The sequence below is a fragment of the Dermacentor albipictus genome, chromosome 5 (assembly GCF_038994185.2).
Source record: "Dermacentor albipictus isolate Rhodes 1998 colony chromosome 5, USDA_Dalb.pri_finalv2, whole genome shotgun sequence".
NCBI classification, from domain to species: domain Eukaryota; kingdom Metazoa; phylum Arthropoda; class Arachnida; order Ixodida; family Ixodidae; genus Dermacentor; species Dermacentor albipictus.
Genome location: NC_091825.1, coordinates 63,851,649 through 63,875,899, shown reverse-complemented (window position 1 = coordinate 63,875,899; position 24,251 = coordinate 63,851,649). Strand labels below are relative to the sequence as shown.

Genomic DNA, 24,251 nt, shown 5'->3' with positions numbered 1-24,251 from the left:
GTGTGGGCAACAAATACCTCTCAACAAAGAGCGCAAATTTCTAGTTAATATACATGACTCAAGGCTTACTTTCATTCCACAAATAAAATATCTTAAAGCAAAATGTCTAAGAACGATGAACTTACTGAAAATTATATCCCACACAACATGGGGTAGCGACAGGAAGTGTTTGATGAATCTTTGAGAGCCTAATGCAATCATGATTGGACTATGGTGCTGTCGTCTATAACTCTGCCGCCCCGAGCACGCTAAAGATGCTAGATCCTGTCCACCATCTAGGTACCCGCATAGTCATTGGTGCTTTTAGAACAAGCTTTATTCAAAGCATACATGTCAAATTAAATGAATGGTCGCTCCATCTGCAGAGAACATACATCAGCCTCACATATTTTCTCAAAATACACTCTAATCTTGAACATCCATGCTCTAATACCTTTAACGATATGACGTGTGCTACACTTTTTCGTAATCGCCCCTCTGTTAGACGGCTTTTCTCACTGCGTGTGATCAAGTTTTGCTTAATGCATCCAACCAAGCTTTTACCTCTTTCAGAGTAGCAGGTGGTAGAATGTGGCATATCCTTTCTAGAAGTTACAAAGCATGCACCAAAAGTCGAAATACGAATGCATTTCCTTGAACTCGAGTACAAGCACTCCTGCGCATAGTTCTAAACAGATGCTTCGAAGTCAAATGCCGGGGTGTCTTATGCAGCCGTCGGTCCATCCTTCTCGGAATCCGATGTACTGCATCCGGAAACAAGTATCTTTGCGGCTGAGGCCTATGCGCTATTGTCGGCTGTGAAGCAAATCAAGAAATCAAAACTCCAAAAAGCAATTACATATACAGACTCCCTAAGTGTCGTGAAGGCCTTGATGTCTCTCTGTAAGCACAAAAATCCCATACTTAATGAGCTCTGTTCTATCCTGTGTAAAGCATGTACATCTAACCAGCATGTCATTATATGCTGTGTGCAAGGCCATAGGGGCATCAAGGGTAATGTTATGGCAGACTACGGCAATTGCATCGCAAGCTGTTAATCCTACCGCTGCTGTCCCTGTTATAAATCTGAGGCCTTTCTTACAGAAGAAGCTGCGAAACCACTGGCATCGCATGTGGGATGTGGAAACAAATAATAAGCTGTACGTCATAAAGCCACAGTTAAGTTTCTGGCCCTCTACAACAAAATCACGCCGAACAGATGTCCTATTCTGTCGTCTCGTAATAGGACACACATTTGGCACCCATAATTTTCTACTCACTGGAAATGAACCTCCAACCTGCAGTAGATGCAGGGAGAGGCTGACCGTCCTCTACGTCCTCCTGTAGTGTTGGGAAGCCAAATATGAGAGAAAGAGATTTTTCCATAATATACCAGCAGCACATTCTGCTTCATCCTGTAATGTCTCTCGATCCAGAACTGTTTTTTGCTACCAACACAGTCCTAGGTTTTCTGAAAGATGTCTTACATGTTATAGTCCCACACATTCATAGCGCTTACTCTCTTCAGAGGATGCCACTACGATTGTAGTATTGTATAGCACATGCCTCCCTTGGTCTCAAGGGCTCTGGTGACACAGTAGTGCTCTAGCCGATCTTTCCATCTGACTTATTTTCATACCGTATCATTTTTTCACAGTGCACTTTAAGCCTCATAGTACACATCAATAGTCATTGCCTTAATCTTATTTCATGAAGATCTTACGCTATTTACAACGGCTATATTTAGGCCCCTTTACAGCTATGTCACCTCAACTTTATAGAACTCATCACTTCACTCCGAAGTCACTAGCACTGTTATGGCGCTCTTTGGCCATCCCTGGCCCTTGCGCCACTAAACAACAAACATTCATTCATTCCTTGAAATTTTGACAATGACAGCCTGCAAATAAATGTCATGAAAAAAAAAAAACACTGACAGCAGCTGCCTTTTATTTTAAATCTTTTCAGACTCACATATTTAGTGTGTGAAACCTCAAAATTATGCCATTTTGGCACGGCTCTGTACTACCTCTGGGATTGGCTCATGGAGGAGGCTGCATTTCAACCAGAAAGGTCACCTTCGTGCATAGCATTCACTGCCAGCATTTCCCAGTAAACAGTATGATTACATAAAGTGTACAGTAGTAGCCATAATGTTCGCGCCCTTGCAAAGCCTACACCGTGTCAAAATTGTGAAAAAAAAAAAGGGCGGCTCTTGTATGAGTCTATACGGTGGTTTCTACATATTTCTTAAATCATCCTAAACAATAAGAAATGCTTAAAAACACATTGTCATTTACATAAGTAACCACAAATCCACTTACCTCTGTGACGAGCCCTGCAACAGGAGCTTGGGCTTTGGCGGAGCTTCTATTTCATTAGTGTAATGTGAGAGCATGACTTGGCTTATTATGCTACCCCGCCGTCATCAGAAACCCGTGGCAGAAAAACGGCACACAAAAGACATCATCATCAACCAATGAAAAAAAGGAACCCCGCTTGGTAGCCGAGCAGGCTAACCATTGCGCAGCCGTTGCATTGTGCCACTGTTGCCACAGGCAACAGTGATGAATATCTTTGAGGGTGTGCATGTGGTTAGGCTCTTCCTGGCAGGCAACTTACTAAGTTGCGCATGATAGAAGCGGCGCTCATGTAGGCATAATGCAGTCTTCATCATCCAAATTTAGTTTGCGCCTATGGTTTACATCTACATTAGGCGAGACAGCAAAGTGTAGCCGGAGGCACTAGCGAAGTGCTGATGAAGTACGAGACTGTCGCGATGCAGCGAAACATGCAGAGCGAGCTGCTGCAGCGAAACAACATTCACTGCCCAAGCCATTCACAACGCGAAAGGCAGAGTAAGCTGCTGTGGAGCAAGCATGGTGATGTGCAGTGGCTGCAGTTACACTTGGGGACAAGTAATGTTGTCACATTTACATATCATAAGAATTGCTTAGGTGCCCCCATAGCTTTTTAAAGCTCCTGCTCTGGTGAGAAACAAACGCACGTGACTCATACCCTCCAGGTGCACAAATCCAAGCACAAATCCCAGAATAAGCCGAAAAACTCCTTTTGGCATATCAGCATGTTTGTATGGCCACTGCACCCAGCATTCTGATGTCCTATATAGTGGACAAATGCTCCATTGCTTGCCTTAGGAGGATATAACTCCACCTTAACTGTGAAGATGTGACCGTTGAGAACCTTCCTCATTCTACTGTACCACTAGATCGACAGAACCGGTGTCACATGATGTTTTCTAGAGATTCTCCTTGTTCCATGCTCTTGACCACATCCAGTACATTTGGTGTGACTACTGTCATTCTTCTGCTCATGTTGCTTCATATTTAATGCAGTTAGCATTCTTTGGGAATCCCACTTCACCTAGTTTTGCATTATGTTTGCCCATTTTTCTGTCTGTGCACATGTTGTCTCTTTCACGCTAATTTGTTTGACCAGGTAGTCTGAAGTCTATGGTCTAATGGGTGGGGCATTGAGCTGCTCTGCTGAGGGAACCGCAGGTTCCAAACCAATTGTTGAACCAATTTAGGTCATTAAGTTTGTGACACTGGATATGTGCCACTCTTCAGTGAACCTCTTGCACAGCAACTTGTGTCACTGGGTATGTTCTACTCGGTATGTGCTAGTCGGTATGTGCTGCTCTTCAGCAAACCTCTTTGTCGCTAAGTTGCTTCACTGGACATGTGCCACTGGCAATTAGCCACTCCTCAGTGAACCAGGCTATGGCGCCAACTTGGGGCAGGAGGGGGCGTCTCATAATAATCATTAGACATCAACTATTCCCCTTGAACTGTAAGGTAGATTGCTAATAGCATCAAAGTCGGCAGTCATCTCCAAAGGTGGATGCACAGCCAATTGGGACACATACGTCAACTTGCTGAGGACAACCGCATTTGGCACATCATAGGTGCCAAAAGCTGAAGTAGAGGTATCTGCGTGAACATGCGAAATCAAATTGCAACTGCACCCCATGGGTGGCATTCAGTAGGTGGAGTGTTGATGGCAAGCCCCACTCCGCCATAGCCTTCACAGTCCAAGTCATTAAAGAAAGAGAGGGAGCATTGCATATCCAATAACTCTGCTTCTGCTCAATGCATTGAAATACTCTTTGCAGCAAAGAATTTCTGAAATAGTCTACTTTACCCCGAAATGCATTTCTCGACTTCGATAAAATGTGCTTCAAGGCCCTTTTAAAGTGTATTACGTGTCCTGTCACCGCTCCTTTGCTGCTGTCTCTGGCACCTTGTGAGACACCAATCTTGAAAGATTGCTGTGAGTGCACTGCAGAATGAAGAAAAAATAAAGGATTAACATGCAGGACATTGCTACATGCAATGCCCCAACTGTGAGGAAAGGATGAGTTGAAGAGGAAGGGGGAAAGTAAACTCTATGCTTTTTGTATTTCTATTACGTCCTTCTCTAAAATTCCTGTGGGAGTGCATTCATCGAAAGCCATCGCACTCTGTTCTCAGTTTTGAAGAAAGAAGTTTCAGGGCCATTAAAGGGCCCCTAAGCCACTTTGAGCTCAAAAATTTGTTACATAGTGGCAGCTGTGTACTTCTTTCCAATTAACATAATGTCGCAAAAATTATTTTAGAATGATGCCATAATAGCAAGGTTACAGCCATTTCATAAACGACTATGCAGCCACCGTGGTTTCTTGCTCGTCTTTGCTACCCTCCCCACTGGGGCTCTCGATGCCTCAACGCATATATGCACCAATTCCATGCAGTGCAGCAAAAAGCTACAGTCTGGTCAAAATACCAGCAGAAAGGCACACCTATTGTCTGCGCTTAATTGCTCTCCGTGTGACACCAACTGAAGGGAAACCTTGTGGAAGGATCAGCGGCATATAATATGCAAGACACCTTTCCTTCTTGGAACATACAGTGGTAGTTCCCGTCATGTTACTACCATTGTTCCTCGTCAGGTGACCGATAGACAACTTTTGCTCTGCTGGCATCGCGACATGCAAAGAAAGGAGCGGAAAATCCCAGAGAGGAGCATGGGATTCTGTCAATTTGTGGCTCACCCGTGCCCTGTTCATGAAAAGCGATCGTCGTGGTTTGCTGTTTGTTATGTGCATGTTCACTTAAAATATGTACAAAAAATTTCAGGGTTGGTTTAGCCTCCTGAGACCCGGGATGCATTTGGGTGCACAGATTTTTTCCAAACTTTCAGAATAAGTCAGTAGGGTTATGAAGGTGAAAAGTGTTAACTATTTTTTCAACAGCCCTGATAGTTTCATTAGGGGCCCTTTACTAAGCTAGAGAATGAGGGTGTTGTCAAGAGCCCAAAGGAACTTCTCACTTCTTTGCAGGCAACGCAGTGCAAATCCTATGCTGAACAAGTGCCTACATTGGGCAGTCAGACAGAGACTGGACATGTGTTAGTGGAAACAAGCGCCCAAACTGCCATGGTCTTCCCGTGTGCCATCCCTGCGCAGACAAGGCCAACGGTCAGTAAATCAGTATACATAGCTGCCATGTCTGTAAAAATTCCAGGTGCCTTATTATTATTAGTTTTTTTTTACTCTACAGGTTTAAAAAAATTGTCTGTGGCATATAGCCCAAATGTAATCCTTGAACTGAACTTCTTCAATAGGGGCACGCTATTTTTCCAATAAATCAAAATGCTACTTGACTAATTAACAAAATTCCGCTAATTATTCTCTTACACAATCACTTGACTGCACACAATGTAGGTACTGCACAGTTTGAGCTTGCGAGGCATATCCACTTGGAATTTGAACTGAATTCTCGGGATGGCCGCAGTGTTTAATCGCATCAACCTTTGTTTTTGTTTTCTCTTTGAGTTTTCTGCAGACACGCATGTGCAGGTATAACTGTTCCACAAGGTTACCTTTATAAGTTGATAATGCCTGACCACGTAGCTATTCTCATGAGAGCTCTAGGTTTGTAAACGATCTTCCTATTTGTTTCTAAGGCTTCCTTTCTGCTTTTGCTAAAGCATGCTTTATAGTGTGCAGGGTGTTATAGAAACTTTTTATTGGGAACATCAGGTTGTTGGACTGTTTGATATTAATGGTGAAAAGGCTGCCCATTATTCACAGACTGTTACAAAAATATTCAATTTGCTCCTGGCGCTATTGAATTCATATTTCATTTTGTCTCAAACACTGCTATTTGTAAGCCCTAATTTATCTGGTGAAAATGGCCACCCAGCAAAGAAAGTAAAATGACGACACATGGCAAAATAGCATGAAAGCAGCTGCATTAAATTTAAAGGCATTGGCATGTGCAAAAGGAGAGGAGAGAGTAGTTTGAGAGATTAGTCTCCCTTCCACTAGTGAGAACCCGTGTGTGCCTGTGGCTAAAGACGTAATAAAGCAAAATAGATTCGCTAAATAAATTTTACACTGACATGTTACTCCTGCCAACACTATCTGGACTTTGTCAGAAGTTTTCTTTCTCTAACTTTGTGACTTCAGCTAATAGAAACACTGGCTGGCGTTTCAAGAATGTAGTCTACCAATATAGTGGAACTTGCTGTTTTTTTTTATGTCTTTAAGATGAACAGCATTGCACCTTCTATTTTACGGGCACCGAATGGTTTAGATCGATATTTGTGGTAATGTTAGTTTTTGTCATTGTCATTTAGCAGCACTTGCCAGATTACTGTTGGTATTTCATTGTTTTCCCAGCATCTACAGCAGAAGAAGCTGCTGGCTACAGTCTCGACCAATCCCAAGATGCCACTACCCAGACTGAAACCTGGTGGCATGCCAGGAAACCTCTTGGCTACGGCAGCTGCGCCTGTGATGAAAAAACAGACTGCTGAGTTGCCAAATGTTAAGGCTATAGTTTGCCTGGCCAACTCCAAGTCACCCCAGGGGGGACCCATGTGTGCCATTGGTGGTGCAAACTTGAACCATTCCATACTTCCGATTGTACCTCCGATCATGTCTGCCATACCTTGCAACTTCAAGGCAAAATTGTCGCAATCTGAACTGCTTTCTTTATCGACGGATGCAAGCTCTCGACTTCACAACCTGCCAAGTGGATCGGCGATTGTATTCAGCTCCCCCACCCACACTGGGACAGGCATTGCACACCAGACTAAACTGCTGTGTTCACCAAGTGGTGCGAGTTCCCGTGATATCCAGCTTTCCAGTGTGCCTGTCGCTCTACCGAACACTCCTCTCAGCTCCGAGACATCCCAACCCTTAGTGTTGTGTTTCTCGCAGGACTCAAGCTCAAGTTACCCCCATCAGCCTCTGAGTGAAACCAAAGTGGTGCAAGCCACTCTGCACCATGCCAAGACGCAGTTATCCCAGTCCAGACTGTTGTGTTTGTCAAGCAACTCCCTGCTTCCAAGCATGCCCACACTTCCACTCACAACCCTGCGCCAAGCTGAGGCACCGCATCTTGCCAGAGCAGAAAACTGTGTTACTTTAATAACTGTGCCAGTGATGCAAGTATGTACTACTGAGAGTCCAAGTTTCGCACGTTCCCAGGTTGGTGACAGTCTCTTTACACCTGTTAGTATGAATGGGTCTGCTACTGGTTCCCGTACATGTAACCTCGATGCAACAAACCGTTCCACTTTTCATAACTTCATGTTTATCCTTCATATAATGAAGTGCATTTATCTGTGATTTCAATGTTCATGAAAGTTCGTCGCTGCTGCAAATTGAGACTGGAGCATTAAGTGAAAACTGTACTATGAGTGTCATTGGCTAAATGGTTTAATTGCGCACAGTTTGCAAAAGCACTGCCACGTGGTTACAAGTTGAAGCTGACCTTGCTCTGCACATTGGATAGCAGAATAAAACATTGCTGTTATTTTCACATGAAATGTAGAAGCGTTTAAATTTTAGTCTATATTGCCAGTGGTTTGTAGGTTTAGATATGGTGAGAGCTTACTTACAATGCTGTGCAGTACAAAAGAAAAACAGAGCCCGTGTGTGATGCTGTGGGTGGCACGCAGTAGCAGGCATCCTATATAGATAGCAGCATAGACACACTGCATAACACACACATACATTGCAGTAGGAGAAGCCCTGGGGTGCCATGTAACATATGTAATGACACCATCACTTCGTTTGAGAGGCTTCCAGCTAACAGACTATCAAATGTGGAAATAATCAAAATGATAGCACAGTGTATGACGCACGACCGCAGCTGACAGAGGGGTGCCAGCCAGGCACAGATAATATACATATGTTTAATTGGGATAGCAATTACAGTGAAACCTAGATATATTGAACCCACATTTAACGAATTACTGTGTATAACGAAGAGCTGTAAAATCCCCTTGAAAATTTGTGTATAAAATTTTTATTTTATAGATCGAATTATCTTTATATCGAACTTTTTTTGTAATCTTCTTCAGATTCTATGAGTGTCCGGGTTCAACTTTATATGGACACCCAAGGTGCATTTCTCCCATTGCCGTGACGTTCCATATAAAGTCCAAAGGCGATAAAAATCATCATCACGCGCTATATGCTGTACTCGCGAATGAAAGCTGCGAGGGTGAACCGGTGATCACGGCTCAGTCTGGCCTTCGTAGCAATTGCTACGAACGGGTGGATGTCTGATTTTCCCTTTATTCATTACTTCTCTCCATCTTGCAGGTTTCTGCAGAACTACTACGTCAATACATATTTTTTCTGCTTGAACTACAGAAATATAAAAATGGCTCCAAAGCAGCATAGTTAAGGCCTTCCTAATAGTACATCCAGACGAAGAGATTTATAAGCAGGGCTCCTTATGGCAGGGCATTTCATTCGTTTTCACCCTTTTGCTTATCGCTCCTGTTATGGCTCTGCCGAGACAGAAAGGCACAAAAAAGCTTAACTTTCAAATAATTTCAGAACTAACCATTGTCAGTTGAGCATTTGAAAGGCCACAACACTGACAAATTATTCTGCAATGATGAAATTTGGCATCTGGACCTTTATTTTTGCTCTAAAAGTAGTTTCCAATTTTAACTAAAATTGAGTTTGCGGTTCGAAAGTTAACTTTCATGGGTCGTGACCTTACAAGGGAAAGCTTTAGTCCATGATAAACTTCCTGTTACCCCATTTAAATACATGTAATATGAAGAATGCTATCATTAGACATTCGCTGAACCAATCCTAATAATTTTTCTAGCATTTAAGAGAGAGAGCTGAATTCTACCCACTGTGGCAAGCAGAATTTTGATCGAAAGCCTCATTGCTTTTGCAAAAACTGCTGAATATCACTATGGGGGGTTGAGCAAATAATCAAAACTTTCAAGTAACAAAAAAAAGCACTGTCCTATTCATTTCAGTCCTCAAATTGAATAGTTATTTGAGTAGGTCCTCGAATCGTATACTTACTGTTTAAAACTACAGCTGCACTGGTTGTGCCCTATGAAATTGGAAATTGAACCGAAAATTGGATACCTATCATCCCATCCACAGTGGACATACAGTAATAGAGCATACTGCATTATTTAGTCAGCAAGACGTTTCTGACTAAACATGGGCGTAAAATGTTTAGACATGGCATTAGGTAGTGGGTATTGTTTTATACCATTTATAGATGCAGCACCTGTGTCCTCTCGTCAGATTAAATTATGATATGTTTCATTGCAGCATACTACATGGTATTGACACCACCTGCTGCAACATTTAGAACTAAAAAAAAAAAAAATGTGTGTTTTCTCTGTCTGCCATTTCCACAGACATGCGACAGCAATGTCTGGTAAGGGTGGTATACACTGATCATAATTAGTCCACAAGCTTACCTTTACAAACTGATAATGCATGACTACGTATTCTGCTAAGAGCTTACAAACAATTTGCTTTCTTGCTCTTAATGCTCCCTTTGTGCTTTTAGTAAAGTACACTTGTAATTTTAAGTTTAGGGACAGGAACATTCTATTGTGAAAACATGTTAAAATTGTTTGCTATTAATAGAAGGATTACATGATTGGCAAACTACTAGAAAAATATTCTATATTCAATTCGCTTCTGGCACTATTTGATTCGGCCTCAAAAACTACTATTTGCACACTCCTACCAGCAAGTTAAGAAAACTAACTTCAAGTACTAACTTTACAAATAATTAACTCTGCACCAAGAACAGATGTACAGTTTGAAGGAAGGATGGCAAGGAACACTGAAGCAGACACATACACAAAAACAAACACTGAATGCTTCTTCTTGGGCCTTTTCAATTATCCGTACTACCCAAGGTGGTTTATACGGCCAATGAGAGTTGCATATAGAGCGTCTTGGGCTGTCCTGGATAGCGCGGGATGACAAATCAGAGACCCGTTGTTTGTCTGTTTCAGTATGTTGTGCTAACTTAACCTACTTATTGTTATCAAACAGTTAAGGCTTCATGCTTCAAACAACAAAGCAAAAGCCTTCCAAATTACTAGCCACCTTGCCTCAGAGATCCCAAGATTTGGATGTCCATTTAGCTAATTATGTGGCATTGTTGGTTTGAACTCTGTATCAAATGTGATGCAATCTGTCCATGCTCGTGCACTATCTCCTGGAGCTGTTTCTTCACGCAACTTCAAGTCATTGATAAAGTTGCCATAGCAACAAGCCATTAAAACCTATTGTTGCAGGAGCTAAGCACACGAGGAGCTATACCACTGTTAACGCTGGCAGTGAGATGGCTCTTCGGAAGTTTTTTTTAGCCTTGCCACATTGCAACAGACATGTGCACGATTGTCATCGACAGTTCCAGCACATAACAAAAGAAGCCCATTCCATCTTATGACAATTCAGGCATTTAAATGCACTCAAAACACAAGTGATACAGATTAACCGCAACATGACGATGTGCATAATGATGCTTTGCTTCAGTGAAAAACTGAATATTGTTATGTAAGGGCTCTATCCACGAATTTGATCCTGAATAAGTCAGAAAAAAGTCGCACTTTTGCCGGAAAGGCAAAGCATCGATTGCGACAGCAAATTAGTGGACAGCTACACGAAGTAAAGATGGTAGTTTTATCGGCCTTATACTAAATTAGCAAGCATGGTGTCACATGCGCACTAGTAAACATGATCACATCTCACTCAATGACCGCGGAAACTCACTGTCAAAACACTGGAGTGAGGAAGTGTGGCAGCATCAGTAAGCCAAATGACCTTCACGCTGCCTCTCACATCAACGCGAACTAAGCCACAAAAACACAGCCCACTGCGAACTCTGCCTCCGTCGCAGATGGCTTTCAAGATATGGCAGCTCAGGCAGGTGCATACAGCCGCCCGAGCCACCCCGGCTGCTCGGAGTAAAAATCCCCCCCCCCTCCTTTCCTACCCTCCCTGTGAGCGATAGAACCCTGCACGTGACGAAACACAGCATGCTTCCTCCCCGCTTTCCTCCCTTGTGTGCACGAGACTGAGTCTGATTTTCTCTTTACTCATTACTTCTCTCCGTCTTGCGGGTTTCCGCAGAACCACTACGTCAATCTTTTGCCTTTGCTTCATGTTGTCGACAAATTTGACTTCGCCCTGTCATCTGCTAGCCACCTGGTTAGCTCAGATGGTAGAGCGGCTGCCCTGGAAAGGCGTTGGTCCCGGGTTCGAGTCCCAGACCAGGACAAATTTTTCTTCAACTATGAGGCTTTTCTTTCGAGGAACCCGTATGGGTTTGCTTTGTAGCAATTGCTACGAACGGGTGGATGTCTGATTTTCCCTTTATTCATTACTTCTCTCCATCTTGCGGGTTTCCGCAGAACCACTACGTCAATCTCTTGCCTTTGCTTCATGTTGTTGACAAATTCGACTTCGCCCTGCCATCTGCTAGCCGCCTGGTTAGTTCAGATGGTAGAGCGGCTGCCCCGGAAAGGCGGTAGTCCCGGGTTCGTGTCCCGGACCAGGACGAATTTTTCCTAAACTATGAGGCTTTTCTTTCCGAGGAACCCGTATAGGTTTCCTTTGTAGCAATTGCTGCGAACGGGTGGATGTCTGATTTGCCCTTTATTCAATAAATATGTATGTACATACGTATGTATGTATGCATGTATGTACTATCCTTTATTCAAAAAATATGTATGTACGTACGTATGTATGTATGAATGTATTTACTATGGCAATGGAAAGAAACGGGAACAGCGGAGCCTGTGGCCGAAGTATAACTGAAAGTACAGTGCGCGCCGTCCAGTCATCACTATTGCCAAGCAGGCACATCCGGTTTGATCACACTGTGCGATGGTGTGCCCCCTATACTGCGATATTTTTGTTTCTGTTTTATTTGAAAAGGTGGAAAGGTGACGGTACAGTAATGATGACGGCGCAAACTGTACTATCGTGATGAAAAGAAACGCGAACCATGGAAAGCGTGGCTTTTGACACAGTCAGCGCTAGTGCGAAGATACGTGTCCAACTCTCATATGCTTTGCCTGTCGCTGGGCGAATCTATGCTTTCAGTCGGCGCCACTGTAGCGCTAGAATCTTGTTCCGGCTGGTGCTATCACACCGCGTGTGCATTCCGATTGCCACACATGACTGGCAGATAAGCTTATTTTGCCAATATGCCCGGCAAGTAAAATGTGGCACGCTTTTATGCTGTTGTGATGCTTGTGTGCTTAACAGAACTGAAGTGTGAATTCCAGACCATAGCACATTTATTGGTCTAAGAAAGACATGAACGTCTGAAACAAAAGCTCAAGCTGGCACAAAGTCTGAGGAAATCACGAAGCAGATCTTGACAAAAACATACTTGGCATTAATTAATATTTGGTGAAGTCTCCTTCGGCCAGGATGACGGATTCCGTGCGCCTTGGCATAGAGGCAAACAGGTCTGTGGCTAGATCAGTGCCGCAAAGCCTGTCCCGCTTGGCATGAATAGCAGCCTAAAGGGAGCCCTTGCTCATTTTACGGAGCTGCAGATGTGACAAGCATGATTTCATAATTCCCCAGACATTCTCAATTGGATTTATGTCCGCTCCTTTTGCTGGCCACAGAAGTTTACAGATGGCAAGGTTCTCTAGCAAAGCCTCCATGAAACATGAAGTATGGATTGGCGAAAGGTCATGCTGATAATAAAACAGCTCATCCTTGAGTGGCCCATCCAAATCAAAGGGCAAGACAACCTGCTCGATTACATTACTGTATTCTGCTGCAGTGAAGCGTTCATCTTGCCGTATAAGGAGACCCAAGTCTTCGGCTGTGATGGCAGCCCACACATTCATGGAGCAGTGCCTGCTGAGGCATGTTCACTTGAAGTAGGTGGGATCAAAGCTGCATAAAGTAAAAAAAAAAGAAAGTTAAGTTTGTGTATACGCCCGTCAAAATGGCATAATTTGTTTAGCCCAATTGCTGCTGTATCCAAACATTTTTCTTGTACTGTATATTGTAGCGAAGTAGGCACCTGGCACTAGAACAGGGACTGTGCTGTTACTGTAACAAAGCTTTTATTCATTCGCTCAGAATGTACCTCGAACCGTTAATTTGTGACATGCAGCAACCAAGTAGCCAATCTTATTGCAGAAGACATGTTTGACTTTAAAATGCTGAAATATATATTATGTCCTTTAAACGATCGGTAGTTGCACCCTCATGTGACATTCGTGGTAAAGCTATCTTCGTTAAATTTTGATACTACTCTGACCACATTAGCGCCAAGTGAATGAATTCAAGACCACATATTTATAAAGAGCATCGCAATTCAATAACACTAGGGTGCAAAGGCTTACCGATGATTGTCTTGACGCCAAACTTTCAGTCTCTCGTGACCCTTTGTGGTAAATGTGCTCTCATCTGTGAACATCACCTGGCCGCAATCCTCCACAGACCAATCTTTGTGCGATTGTGTGAATTGTATACAAGTGGCTTTGTGGCAATCCGAAAGCAAAGGCTTTCTTGCGGCTGTCCTGCTGTGAAGGCTCGCTTCGTGGAGACGCTGTCGAACCGCTTGAATGTCAATGTTTAGCCCAAGCTCGTTTTTGATCTGCGGGGCTGTTAAAAAAGGATTGTCTATGGTGGCTGCAGTAATTAGTAGCTCTTGTTCCGCGATCGTGGAACGTGGCCACAAACCGTGAGGAAGGTCCGAGAGTCTACCTTCAGTTTTGTAGGCTTTCAAAACTCTGTTGATTGTCGAAAGTGCTCTTCCGTTAATCTCCACAATTCTTCTCTGGGGAATTCCTTGGCAGTACAAAGAGATCATTTCGATCCTGTCGGCGTCTAATGCATGCAGCATGTTTTTCTTTTCAAACTGAAGGGACTTAAGCCGATAGCTTTGCTCCTGTGCCGTAGAAGAATAGATTGCGCATGTGCAGCTCCACTTCCAATCATCATTTTTATTCTTGAAGCTTGTTCTTTTTTTATTTCCATGATCACCACTGCTGTGAGGCAGCGATGATCAAGCTCGCACTTAATGCTTCAGTTCTGTTAAGCACACAAACATCGCGACAGCATGAAAGCGTGCCGCATTTTACTTGCCGGGCATATTGGCAAGAAATGCTTATCATCTGCCAGTCATGTCTGGCGCTACGGTCTCTTTTCATCGCGATAGTACAGTTTGCGCCGTCATCATTACTGTGCCGTCACCTTTCCCCATTTTCAAATAAAGCAGAAGCAGAACAGAAACAAAAATATCACAGGATAGGGGGCGCACCATTGCAAAGCGCGATTAAACCGGATGTGCCCACCTATCAATGGTGATGACTGGACGGCGCGCACCTTCAGTTATGTTTGTACCACACGCTCCGCTGTTCGCATTTCTTTGCATCGCCATAGTATGTATGAATGAATGTGTGTATGTATGTATGTAGTATGTATGTGATTGGCATGGCTGCAATTGCACTTTCAGTTGCATCCAAATTTCAGTTCGTCTATAGCATGGAAGGCAAAACTTGGAAATCTGAGTCTACAGAAGCATTCTGCAGGAAATTTAACACAAGAAAGTTCTCACAAACTTGGTCTGTTTAATGTAATGTAGAAACAACAGTTTTTGAATACTCACACCCCAATACAGTAGCTTCCTTGGAAGATATTTTAGGGCCACCTTGTATTGTGCATTTTTCTGTGAGAAAGGTTTTGACATTCTGCTTCTTTTTAGCCAGTTTTTCACACACTGCTGCATTCGCTGTTGTCTTCAACGTGCATTGTTCGATGCTCATTGGTATGCCGTGCGTGTGCTACAAGCGCTCTCTGAATGACTTTTGTCAAGCATTTAATTTTTTAACTGCCAAGGCTGCAGCCATTTGACACACTAGAGCTCGCTGAACAGACATGTCCAGCGTCAGGGAAAAAGGCGATTTCTCACAGTGGCCTGCAAAGCCAGGAATGCGAGCCACTTTTGAACACACTTGCTCACTTGCTGCAGGCTGTCCCACTCGGCTTCGTGGAAACGGTGCTGCTATCCTTAGTTGTGGCATGGGCCGAACTTCAGGGTCATTTTGTGGATGCAACTGTGCTCATTGGAAATGGCAAAGTGACTGTAGTGCACATGTGCCAAAGACAGTGGTCAAAAACTGTTTGAATGCACAAAGCTGCATGTCTCGGGAAACTGGGTGGTGCCATGAAAGCCATTTGACAGTAAACTGTAGTCATGGGACACAGTTTGCACCAACAGTGCCTCGAATTTCAATCTCTTTATAGTTACTGTCCAAAATTTGTTGCATTGGATTCGATTCATCGGCCTCTGCACATGTCCTATCTCACCATTGATGCCACTGCTTAAGGTTATAAAATGGAGAGGAAAATGTCATTTAGAATGTTGGTAACCATTTCATGCTAAGCCTCTTGCTTGCGCTGCAAATGCACTTCAAAATTGGTTGTCATAGTCACATTTGTTTTATCAGAGGGGCCACCAGCTCATCAAAATATACAAAGTATCGCTTTATTACCATGCAGATATTGCTGAAATTTTGCTAGCACCTTCTTGTATACTTAGGAACTTGCAACTGCAAGAAATTGGGGGTGCACTTTTCGGCTGAAAATGGAAATTTTGTGCATAGACAGTGTTCTATGTAGAATTACAAGACTTGCTTGCTCATGGAGTGTGCTCAAAGAAGGCATTCATGTTTTGTGAGAATTGTGTGTTTTGCTTAATATCAAATGTGCTCCCAGTGCTTCCTTTTAGCGGGAAAGCTTAATACTGGAAAACTTTGCAGGAGAATGCGCATACTAGCGCCAACGACCATCTTGAACCACACCTGTTATCAGCAGACACCCAGCTGGAGCAAGAAAGGCACAGAAAGGTATCGCAATCGCATTGGCAATTACAAACAATAACACTTTTGACAATGCATAATATAAAGAAAATGTCTGCATACAGGTTGTTTCAGTGAATACTTAAAAAAAATTTTTTGAATTTGTTGTAGATAGCACAATTCTAGTCCATGAGTTGGTCTACCTCAAGAGGCGAACATTACTTGCACAAAAAATTGAAATGCATAATTGACTAATTTCAAACGGCATTCTAACGGTGGTATCCTAACAGACACCACAGTGTCTCTTCGGGACTATGCTCGGACCTTCAGTACCCCTCTCAATACAAAACAATCAAATATACAACACAAAAGGTAATAGGCTCACTGGCCAACACATGCCATTTCAATATCCATGTACCCTCGAATGTGAGTCCTGCCTTTTATGTTCTTCCGCACTGCAGCCAGGGACGAGAGCTGTGCTCTCACATGTATGCCTATAATTTATCCTCGCTGTTCTAGTGTATGTGAGTAGAGCGACCATTCCTGGCACGAAGCTACATTGCAAGCCGCGGGAGAGTTCAGGAAGGCTACGACTAACAGGGAGATATGGTGACTAACAGTGATCCATCCTCCAAGTGGTGAAGGAACTCGGCATCCACAGAGGAGCTGTGCATGGCCATGGCCTGTCACCCATATTCCATGAAAAGCAGTAACGGTCACTCACGGAGAGTTTTCATATTTCCAGAAATGTATGACCCTTTCTTCAGTATCAGGTTACTGGCGACGTACACAGCAGTAGAAAGCAATGCTGGTAAAGACACCTTACAATGCTTTGTTCAACCGCAACTCATTGGAAGTGTTCTCTTGTTACAAGGGCATCCTCATCAAGAAAAATATAGAAAAGGGCATCACGGTAATGATTATTTCACTGCCAATGTTTTAAAGCATGGATTCAGTATGATATGCATGGGTACTGCACTAAAGCTGTGTTTTCTTTAAGTTTATGGTGCACCGCAAGATAGCACCACCAACTTAACTGCAGCAGTATGCTGTACAAACTCCAATACATTTACGGACAAGCTAAAACTTTCTACTGGTGAAAGCTTGCGATGGTATGGAGTGGTGGCAGGAAAAATGGACATAACACCTACAGTGCCTTGAGGCTTTCAATGACAGTGTGTGAGCGTAAGTGATGACACAAAAGCCTCTAGTTGTCATGGACCATGTTGCCCAAATTCGACGCAGGAACGGAACAGCAGAAGTGATTGTTCAAGTTCAATGCTGAAGGCCTCCAATGGCACGACAGCAGAGAAAGTTCACTCGCACTGCATCCGCAGAGCACCAGGGCAGCTCACAACAGCCAGCATCTGCTAAACAGCGAGCAACCACGCCTCCTTCTCTGCTACTAATCCAGTCGCCATTTAAGCCGAAACGTCTTTCCTTTTGGTCTGAGCTAAAGCGTGTTTTGGTGGCTTTTGTGTTATTGCTGTGTCTACGAGATCCCTTTCTTCCGCTCGTACCATCCGCCAATGACACACTCTCTCCCCGTCGGCGGCTCCCAGTAAGAGACAAAGAGCAGGAGCCAGATAGAGAGCAACTGGAGATGACTTCAGACTGTGCTGCACACAAGCCCCTCTGAAATAAATTCTGTTCCATGTTCCGAACGCCTTTTATTACAGCTACCGCAGACATAACAGTGGCGACGAGGCAGTGGATTTCCAGCTCAACGTTGACCTGTACCTGTGGTATGCAATGGCAACGTATGCACCAGGCCGACTACTGGAGTGTAATGGTGCATCGTAGACATCGTGGTTTGGACGCCTCCAGTTTTACTTCGAGGCTAACATCACGGACCCCTACAAGAGGAGAGCACAGCTGCTGACTCTGTGTAGTGAGCAGACGTACGACACCATCTGCGCCTTGGTGCAGCCAAGCAGCCTGGCTGAAGTGGCCTATGATGACATTGTTGCGGCACTTCAGAAACACTACGACCCGAGACTATCCGAGGTCTTCAGCCGAGCTCACTTCCAACGGTGTGACCAGTTGGAGGGAGAGATGGTAAGCCGCCTATGTTGCCACGCTGAAGACTTTGGCTGCCGACTGCAACTTTGGGACTTTACGCACAACGGTTAGTGCACCAGCAGCTACCGAAGAGCAAACGGCGTCAACAGCATCACCTGCCAATGCAACAGGCTTCTCGTAGACATTATGTTGCGTGACCTATTCGTGTGCGGACTACAGGATGATATCCTGTAACAGAGGCTGTTTGCTGAGGGTGACCTGACATTCACAAAGGCCTATGACATCGATGCTCGAGCAGAAAGCGCTGGCCAACAGCAACGAGACATTCGAAAAAAAATTGAGCCAGTTACCAGGCGACTCACCAAGTTCGTCGCGATCAGGCAAGCGCAGACGGATCTTCTAAACCTTCAACGCTGTTGGCATTGCAATGAACAGCACGGCCCCCCAGTCATGCAAGCACCAAGCCGCTACATGCAATTTCTCCCACAAGCGTCGCCACATTGGGAAGGCCTGCATCACGAAGAAAAAACAGGCGAAGGGGCCACCACAGAGACACAAAAACGTGAACACCACAAAGATGCTAATGCAAGTTGAAATGCTGCATGGTCCACCAGCATTAACAGCGCTGTACGACTTGCATAACGTCATCAACCACGGCACGCGACCAAAGATCATGTAAACCTTACTGTCCATCACCAGCCCATACAATTCGAAGTTGACTCGGGAGCAGCATGCATGCTCATCAGCGAGAATACATACCACAGTGCATGGCTATGGAACGCACCAGCACTTTTCGATGACAACACACACCTGAGAACATGATCAGGGCAAGACCTGCCTCTTCTAGGTAGTGCAAACGTACAACTTGCGTACAATGGCACTATTGCAAAACTGCCTCTCGTGATTGTGAAGGGCACTGAATCCAGCCTATTGGGCAAAAACTGGTTCGACGCTCTCAAGATCACGATCTGCGGCATCAACCAGGCAGCAGAGGAAGGTCCCATCTAGCAGCAAAAACTGGTCGAGCGGCTGCAGAAGTACGAGGCGGTCTGGGGTAATTCCTGTATATATCGGGCCACACATGAACCTCGAGCTTCACCCTCCGAAGTTTCTGAAGGCCATACCTATACCGTTTACCCTGCAACCTGCTTACGAGAGGAAGCGCGACAAACTGGAACGACAAGGTATCATTGAGCCTAAGCAGCATTCAGACTGGGCCACACCACTGGTCGCAGTGAGGAATTAAAATGGAAGCCTATGTCTCTGCGGGGACTACTGATTAACCATAAACTTGGCGACAAAATCATGTTCATACCCACTGCCAACACCGCAGGAAGTCTTCATTACATTAAGTGGAGCAAAGATTTTCGGCACCCTGGACCTAATTGAAGCATACCAGCAGCTGAAGGTTAGCGAGAAAATTTCATAAGTGCTCACTCTTAACTCCACTACAGGACTGTAGTGGGTTAAGTGACTACCATTTGGAGTAGCGGCAGCTTCAGCGATTTTCCAAAGGTACATGGAATCCCAGCTTCAACGAATCCCTGGCGTGTGTGTCTACTTGGACGATGTAATCATCAGTGGCACAACCAGTGAGAAACATGCAGTTCGCCTAGAGTTTGTTCTGGAAAGGTTTGCTAGCGTGAAACTAAGTGTAATGAATACTAAGTGTTCTTTGTTGTGCCCAAAGTGAAATTTTTAGGTCACTTAATCAGTGCCAAAGGCATTTACCCCACCAGCGACAAGGTGCGGGCCATAACGGAGGCATGTGCTCCAATCAACAACTAGGAGCTGCAGTCATTTCTCAGGCTCCTTATGTTCTGTGACTGGTTCCTAGAACACCGGGAAACGGTGGCCAACGAGGTTTACAACCTGCTGAAAAGCGACGTTCCCTGGAATTGGTCGCCATGCCATGAAAAAGCCTTTGAAGCCTTGAAGGAGCTGCTCTGTGACAGTTTAGTGCTCAGGCACTGCGATGAGACGTTGCTCTTACTCTTGGCATGTGACGTGTCGCCTTACGGGATGGGTGCAGTTCTCTAACAAAGAGACGATCAAGGCAGAGAAGCAGTGACTGCCTTCGCTTCCCACATGCTATCACCTGCAGAGTGCAATTATTCTCAGCACGATCGTGAAGGACTGGCCATCATCTATGGGGCAAACCATTTTCATCAGTATATCGCGGGCAGACATGTGACCATTTTAACTGATCACAGGCGGCTTTTGGGCGCCCTGGGGCCGCAAAAGCTGTCGCCCTGTATGACCCGATGGTGCAAGTAAAACTCTTGCGTGGGCTAGTTGGTTCATGCTTGAATTAGTAAATGCAAGGCACAGAAGACCAGGACTCCAGAAGAAGAACACAAACGACAGGACTGGCACCACTCACAACTAAGTTTATTTCTGCAACAAGCCTGCTTTATGTAGGTTAATCACGCCGAGTCACACACGAAACTTGATGGTGCATTAAGCTGTTGGCCTATGACTACAACTACATGCACCACTGAGGAAGCAAGCACCAAAACGCCGACGAGCTGAGCCGCCTACCCCTCAGCTTTCACTGAGGGGTAGGCAGCTCAGCTTGTCGGCTGACCCGCCTAAGTTGGCTGCGTGTTGATGTTCAAATGATGTTAAGATGTTCATGACATCTTAGTTGAATTCAGGAAAAAGAAATGGGCATGGGCAAGGCATGTAATGAGGAGGGAAGATAACCAATGGTCATTAAGGGTTACGGACTGGATTCCAGGAGAAGGGAAGTGTAGCAGGGGGCGGCAGAAAGTTAGGTGGACGGATGAGATTAAGAAGTTTGCAGAGACAACATGGCCACAATTAGCACATGACCGGGGTAGTTGGAGAAGTATGGGAGAGGCCTTTGCCCTGCAGTAGGCGTAGCCAGGGTGATGATGATGATGATGTTCAAAGCGCTACCAAGGCCTCTGCTAACAGCCGACACGGTCACAACGGCCACATAAGATGACCCTGAGGACAACTGCATCTGGCGCGTTGTAGAACATCCAAAATCAAACTTGGAACTGTGTGCCATGGTGGCGTTCAGTAGGCAGAGCATTGTGGGTACTCCACGCTCCGCCATAGCCTTCGCAGTGCAAGTCATAGAAGGAGCAGAAGCATTGCATAGGGGACGTTTGGTTTCCTATAACTCCGCTTCTGCTCAATTTGTGGAAGTACTTTTTGTGGCTGTATATTTCTGGAACAGTCTATTTTAACTTCAAATTGCATTTGTCAACTTTGATAAGATGTGGTTTAGGGCCCCTTTTAATGTGTACTACATGTCCTGTAACCAGACCTTTGACTTTGGCTTTGGCACCTTTGTGAAACACCAATCTTGAAAGGTTTGCTGCGAGTGCTATGTAAAGGAGAAAAGATAAAGAAGGGACAGCATGCAGGACATTGCTACTCGCAATGCCCCAACTATGAGGAAGGGGGAAACTAAACTGCATGCTCCATGTCGTTGTGTAATTAGGTCACGTTCTAAAATTCCTGTGGGAGTATATTCACCGAAAGGCATCCCACTCTGTTTTCAGTTTTGAAGAGGTTTCAGGGCCATTAAAGGGACCCTAAACCACTTTCAGCTTGATTTGTTTCATCGTGGCAGCTGTGTACTTGTTTCCGACAACCGTACAGTCTGAAATTTTTTTTAGAGTGATGCCATAATAGCGTTGTTAAAAGCATTTATGCTTTTATCATTACGCCATTTATGCTATTACGCCTTTTACGCCACAGTTTCTTGCCCACCTTCGCTACCTGTGCTCACTGGGGCTCCCCATCCTCGCCGCGTAATTGCACCAATTACGTGCAGTGCAGAAAAGCTATGGCCCTGTCAACACACCAGAAGATAGGCTCACACATTGTCTTCCCTTAATTGCCTTTCCTGTGACTTCAACTGAAGGGAACCTTCGCAGAAGGATCAGTGGTGCATAGTGGGCGAGCCACCCTTCCTTTCTCGGAACAGACAGCGAGTTCCTGTCATGTTGGCACCATTGTTCCTCGTCAGGCGACCAGTTGACAGTTGCGGAGAAAGGAGCGGAAGAGCCCCGAGTGGAGCAAGGGATTCCATTAATTTGTGGCTCACATGTGCCCTGTTCGCAAAGGATGATCATCGCGGTGTGCTGTTTGCGGTGTGCATGCTCATTTAAAGTGTGTACCAAAAATGTCAGTGTTGGTTTAGGGGTCGTTCACTAAGCTAGTGAATGAGAGTGTTGTCAAGAGCCCAAAGGAACCTCTTGCTTCTTTGCAGGCAACACTGTGCAAGTCGTGGGTTGATCAAGTGCGTACATTGGGCAGTCAGACAGAGACTGGGCATGTGATGGTGGAAACGAGCACCCAAACTGCCATGGTCCTCCCTCGTACCATCCCTGTGCAGACTAGACCAACGGTGAGTAAATCATTATATATAGCTGCCATGTCTGCAAGAATTCCAGGTGCCTTAATTATTCTTATTATTTTTACTCTACAGGTTTTGTATAAATTGAACATGGAAGTTAGCACAATTGGACTGCTCAAAGAGGTGCACATTATTTGCCCAATAACCCAATATGCTAGCTGAATAATTAAAGAACTGGTGTCATCTTAATAATTTGTTTTGAAGTGGGTATGCCTTGCATACAACTTGTAAATAGCAATACGTACCACAAAGTAGTCACTTAAAAACATATTTGGTGGAATCTTAGTTAAGTCAATTACACCTTCTGATTTCTCATGCAAATAGTGCCTGTCGGTTCGAGTAATCCATGTGAAGGAGTACAGCTGTGCTGTCTGCCACGGTGAATGTTTACAAATTCACGGTTGTCTAAAAAATATATATCCTGATATAATTAAAGGAATTCTCTTCATTTTTTCAGTCTCAAAACGAGAAAGCTCTGTTGCATTTCTGATACTCCTGTCACACTGGACAGTGTAATGTCATTAGCATCGAATGGCATTAGCATCAATTGACATTTGTGGATTGCTGCAAGGGAGAGAGAGGAACAACTTTATTTGAGCTAGGGGTTTGGGCACGTAGGTCCCAGGGTCCCCACATGACTCCACTGCACTGCACATTTGTGAGTTCTGACCAATGGTCAACGGTCAGTAAATCAATATACATAGCTGCCATGCCTACAAACATACCAGGTGCCATTTTTTTCTTTTTTTTTCTTTTCTTTTTCTTTTGGCTCTACAGGTTTCGTAGAAATTCACTGTGGCAGTTAGCACAATTCTAATCCTTGAACTAGACTGCTCGAAGAGGTGCACATTATTTGCTCAATAAATGATCAATTAACAACATTCCACTAATTATTCTCTTTAAGTAATCACTTGACTGCACTTACTGAAATTTGCGCACTGCACCTGTTGTTTGCAAGCCATATACATTTGGATTTTGAAACAAATTCTGAGGATGGCAGCAGTTATTATACTTATCAAGCTTTGCAGTAAAAAGGCACTGGTGTCACACTTACGTGTTTAACAAAACACCATTTTATGCATTTAAGCATGAAAATGAATGGCAATGCGTTTCGTCGCTAGCTTGAATGAATCCTGGGGTTCTACATGCCAAAACTACGATTTGATTACGAGGCACGTCGTAGTGGGAACTCTGGATTGCATTTGACCAGGGGATCTTTAACGTGCCCCTAATGCACGGCACACGGGCATTTTTGCACTTCGCCATTCATCGAAATGCGGCTGCTGCAGCCGTGATTAGGTCGCTAGCTTTGGGAACGAATACCTTTAAACTGGTGTCATCCTAATCGTTTAAGGTGGATATGCCTTCTGAACTATACTTTATAAACTTGTAATTTGTAATGTGCTATAAAGTTCTCTCAAGAGGTGATGTAGTGGAATCGTATTAGTAAGATGCATTACACTTTCTGATTTCTCATGAAAACACCTTTGTCACTTTGAGTAGTCCAGGTGAAGGACTACAATTGTGCTGTCTGATGTGGAGGCCAATGAACCTCACCGCACCTGCTTGGCTAGGCTGACTTGTGGCTTCCGAGATAGCACCGGTGCCAATGCGATCTCGCAGAGACTGCACCAGCTGCACCTAGCTGCACCAGCATTGGTGGCGCTGCAGTGAGAGAGGGAGAAGTGTGATGGACATTGATGAGCTGCTGTTTATGCTC

At 44.4% G+C, this 24,251-nt stretch overlaps 1 protein-coding gene across 4 annotated transcripts in view; it reads left to right on the top strand.

The window, feature by feature from the left end:
- The window catches only part of LOC135911730 (uncharacterized), a 33,499-nt gene that overhangs the window by 5,812 nt on the left and 3,436 nt on the right, over window positions 1–24,251 (top strand). The window contains exons 3-6 of one of the 4 annotated variants that reach the window (XM_070538426.1): window positions 5,330–5,458; window positions 6,665–7,477; window positions 16,075–16,161; window positions 22,385–22,522. In XM_070538426.1, the coding sequence (XP_070394527.1) occupies window positions 5,330–5,458; window positions 6,665–7,477; window positions 16,075–16,161; window positions 22,385–22,522 (1,167 nt within the window). Of the gene's footprint in view, window positions 1–5,320; window positions 5,459–6,664; window positions 7,478–16,074; window positions 16,162–22,384; window positions 22,523–24,251 lie in introns of all 4 variants that reach the window. The other 3 variants (XM_070538425.1, XM_070538427.1, XM_065444079.2) reach the window with 3 other exon arrangements.